Genomic DNA, 3,660 nt, shown 5'->3' with positions numbered 1-3,660 from the left:
AAAGTTGAAAGATGGAGGGAATACATGGGGCGGTCCATATAAGGAAAACAAACTTTAGGACAAAGTTATAGAAAAAATGTGTAAGTGAGTAGAGATGAGTTAAGAGATATGATACTGCAAGAAGAATTTGAGAGAGCATTGAAAGACTTAAGCGAAAAAAAAACCCTAGGATAGGCGACATCTCTTCAAAGTTATTAAGAACCTTTGAAGAATGACAAAATAGTTTCACTTGGTGTGCGAGATTTGTGAGGCAATTGTAATACCTCCAGACGCAATACCAGCTGATATCAAGAAAAATGTTTAAATTTCAATTCTAAAAGGTAAAGAGTGATCTAGACAGAAAAATTATAGCTCATAAGTGCATCGTAGCCGCAGATAATTGGAAAGACTTTTTATCTTCCATCGTACAACATGGGTGATCTACCCTGGCTTTGCACAGGTAGCAGTAAGCAACTACAGCCAGACGACTTATCAGGCACAGCAGTAGTCTTCCTCGTGAAAGAATCTACCTGTCATTGCCAAAAATCCTGTGTTAATTTATGAGGTTAGAAATTTTTAACTTCTATATAACGTATTTCTTAGATGGCTTATGATACATGTGTACTACCTTTTAAACTCGCCTTTATTATTGACTGTAACATAGTTCTACAAAAAACTCCCACAGGATTACACAGGGATCGAAACGTTTGTCTAATCTCTCAAGTTAACGACTCAATAATGTTAATGACTCATTACTCGCTTTCGTGAAATTAACTTTCGATCATTATCCCATTAACAAAATTGGAACTGTCAAAATGTGCCCTGTCTGACAAACTAGGTCGTAACTCAGTCGTGAGCGCCGTTCGGTTACACCAGTACAGCTGGTCGAATAATGAGAAGTACATACAGTTTTGTTCCTCAACTGAGTGATCATAGCTTCGAAAGAGCAGTGAGACCCTTGTATCTTATATTTCAAATCCTTGGTGTTGCTTCCATCATCAGCGATAGCAAAAATGCTACATCTTGTGTCTTCAGAATGCCATTAAAGAAACTAATCAACTACGTCATATGTTTGATTTGGCTTATCTGTGTAAGTGTCTCTGGTCTTTACTGTTGTTATTTAGTAATGCATTTAACCCTAATAAATCCGCAGTTCCTTCCGACAGTGCGTTTTATAATTGTGTTGTTTCTTTTACTGACTGTGTTGGAGCCAGCTACAGTTTTATGCAGATCTCTGTGTACTGGACACCACATCTTTACTAGAGTCACGGAACTGTTGCAGCAGGTAGATGCATTGCTCGTCATGAGACATCACACTTACAGAACGGAAATATATCGCAAAACGCGCCAGAGAGCAATTTTGCTTTTCATTACAGTGCTTGTCTGGGTTGTCATACCAGTTGGCGTACTAGCAACCTATTTCTTCATACGTGATCCAATAACGACCACCACTGTATGCCTTCAAGGCTTCGTCACGATCTGGCGACTTCATTGCTTCGCCGTTGTGCTGGTGCTTCGACACAGGATGGGCATTGTCTGTGGGCAGCTGCTGAGGAGTACCCGGCCACCGGCGGGCAGCGAGGCTGAGCTGGAGGAGATGGCGACGCGAGCAGGACAGCCGGGGGCGGCGCAGTTGGCGGGGGCGGAGGTGCGGCGGCTGCAGCGCGCCAGGATGGCCCTCCACCGCTGCGCCCGCCTCTGCAGCCTCCACTTCGGACCCGCACTGCTACTGGCTGTTCTGGGGGATTTTGTCGTCATGACTTGCACTGCCTATTGGCTCATAGTCCTGACACCCCAAGCAGACAAGAATGCTGAAATACTCGTGAACGTGTATGCCCTGAGTACTGTCCTGTGTCGCCAGCTGTTGGTCTGCTGGGTGTGTTCCTCTGCGGCTGAGCACTCCGACAGAGCTAGTCTGTTGATGTCCAGGCTGCAGCCACTACTGCGTCCTGGGCCAGCTGTCGATGTTCTGCGACTTCCTGTGGAGAAATTACGAGTGTCTGCCATGGGATTTTATGACATCGACTTTCATATCTTCATAAACACTGTTAGTGCAGCTGCCACTTATCTCGTGATACTTGTACAATTTCCTAGGTAAAGTTCTATGTGTGATCTTTGATAGGGTATCTCTCCTTCTAGTCGTGCAACTTATAGCTGTTATTGGTGAAAACATCATATTTCAAATATAACATTAGTGTCACATGGATGCATGGTAGGTATAGGTTATTCTTCAGTCATATTGCTTATACTATCCAGAGAATTGTGAGACATGTGCACCTAAAGAAACAAAGCCCAATAAATGGATTCCTAAACACGTTGTACCAAATATAATTATTTTCTTTCTACCTACAGGATGGATAATAAATGGACCTCTAACATGAGTCACGTGAAGTAAATACTCGAACGCATCCTCCTGCAGTGAATTAGTTACTTATCATACCAAGAGGATGCAGTAGAGCTCCAGTATAAGTTACTATATCTACTTGGTCTTCATGTAATATGTTGCTGCTAAAACTTACTTCCACTATGTAACACATGAGACACGTGCTCAAATGTTTCAAATGGCTCTGAGCACTATGGGACTTAACTTTTGAGGTCATCAGTCCCTTAGAACTTAGAACTACTTAAACCTAAGTAACCAAAGGACATCACACATATCCATGCCCGAGGCAGGATTCGAACCTGCGACCGTAGTGGTCGCGCGGTTCCAAACTGTAGCGCCTAGACCCGCTCGGCCACCCCTGCCGGCAGACAGGTGTTCTCAGGTCCGACGCCTATAGCCAAGACATAATATAGGGTTTTTCAAAAAGATTAACTTGGTTTCAAAACTCTATATTTATCGATATACATGTGATGAATTGCAAAATGCTCAGAAAACCTTGAGGATTTTCTACCCTGTTTCAAATGCTCTGTGTGTCCACCAGAAAATTTACATAATGTACCTGGTTTTATAGAAGTCATGGGGGCTGTTAATCTGGTATTCACTTCTTCTATGTCACGAGGTAAAGGCAAAGATGAATTGAAGCTATGAATGCAGGGCAGTGTCTCGGGGTCCTCTACGTCCTATCCAGCGCCGAAGCAGATTGTCGTTGAGAAACTAGCATATGTTGTTGTATCAGTGTGTTGGCACTCCAGCCTATTGGAAATGAAGTCATCGGAGTCCACCTGAAGTTGTGAAAAAAGTCAGTTCTGCAGCATATGAAGATAAATCATTTAAGACACTATGTTTGCCTGTCAAAAGGAGCCACCATACTCTTTTTCACGAGAAATGTCACAACGAACCGGCACTTTAGGTGAGTCTTTTTGTGCTCAATAATGTCATTAGGGTTCCGGAAGCACCGTAAGCGCACGTTATGTCGTTTTGCTTTACCGCTAACATGATATGTTGCTTCATCACTGTAAATTGACCGTGGTAGAAGCATATCGTCTTGCATGTCAACTACAAAGCATTGTTGAAGCCAACCCGTTTCCTTTATCACCAATCCGAAGAGCTTCCACAGATTGTAGTCTGTACAGTTTATAGACCAAAAGCCGCTTTAACAGTCGCCAGACGTTAGTAAGAGGCATTGTCAGTTGTCTGCTTTCGAGGCGAGCATACTTTCGAGGACTTCACTGAAATGTTGGCCGAACTCATTCCACCATGACGTCAGAAGTGTCAGGTCGACCTGGACTCTTACTTTT

The 3,660-nt window shown here is 43.3% G+C and overlaps 1 protein-coding gene across 1 annotated transcript; it reads left to right on the top strand.

Annotated features, from left to right (window-relative positions):
* The first annotated feature begins 1,504 nt into the window (after nt 1-1,504).
* On the top strand, nt 1,505-2,077 carry LOC126232865 (gustatory receptor for sugar taste 43a-like). Its single transcript, XM_049942824.1, has one exon. The coding sequence runs from the start codon at nt 1,505-1,507 to the stop codon at nt 2,075-2,077; it is 573 nt and encodes a 190-aa protein (XP_049798781.1).
* The last annotated feature ends 1,583 nt before the right edge of the window (nt 2,078-3,660 follow it).

This window comes from Schistocerca nitens, chromosome 1, assembly GCF_023898315.1.
Source record: "Schistocerca nitens isolate TAMUIC-IGC-003100 chromosome 1, iqSchNite1.1, whole genome shotgun sequence".
Lineage (NCBI taxonomy): Eukaryota > Metazoa > Arthropoda > Insecta > Orthoptera > Acrididae > Schistocerca > Schistocerca nitens.
This window is presented reverse-complemented; position numbering and strand designations above follow the sequence as displayed.

Bases quoted from the DNA above. Each gene is read 5' to 3' on its own strand.
- LOC126232865 (XM_049942824.1), top strand. From the start codon at position 1,505: ATGGGCATTGTCTGTGGGCAGCTGCTGAGGAGTACCCGGCCACCGGCG.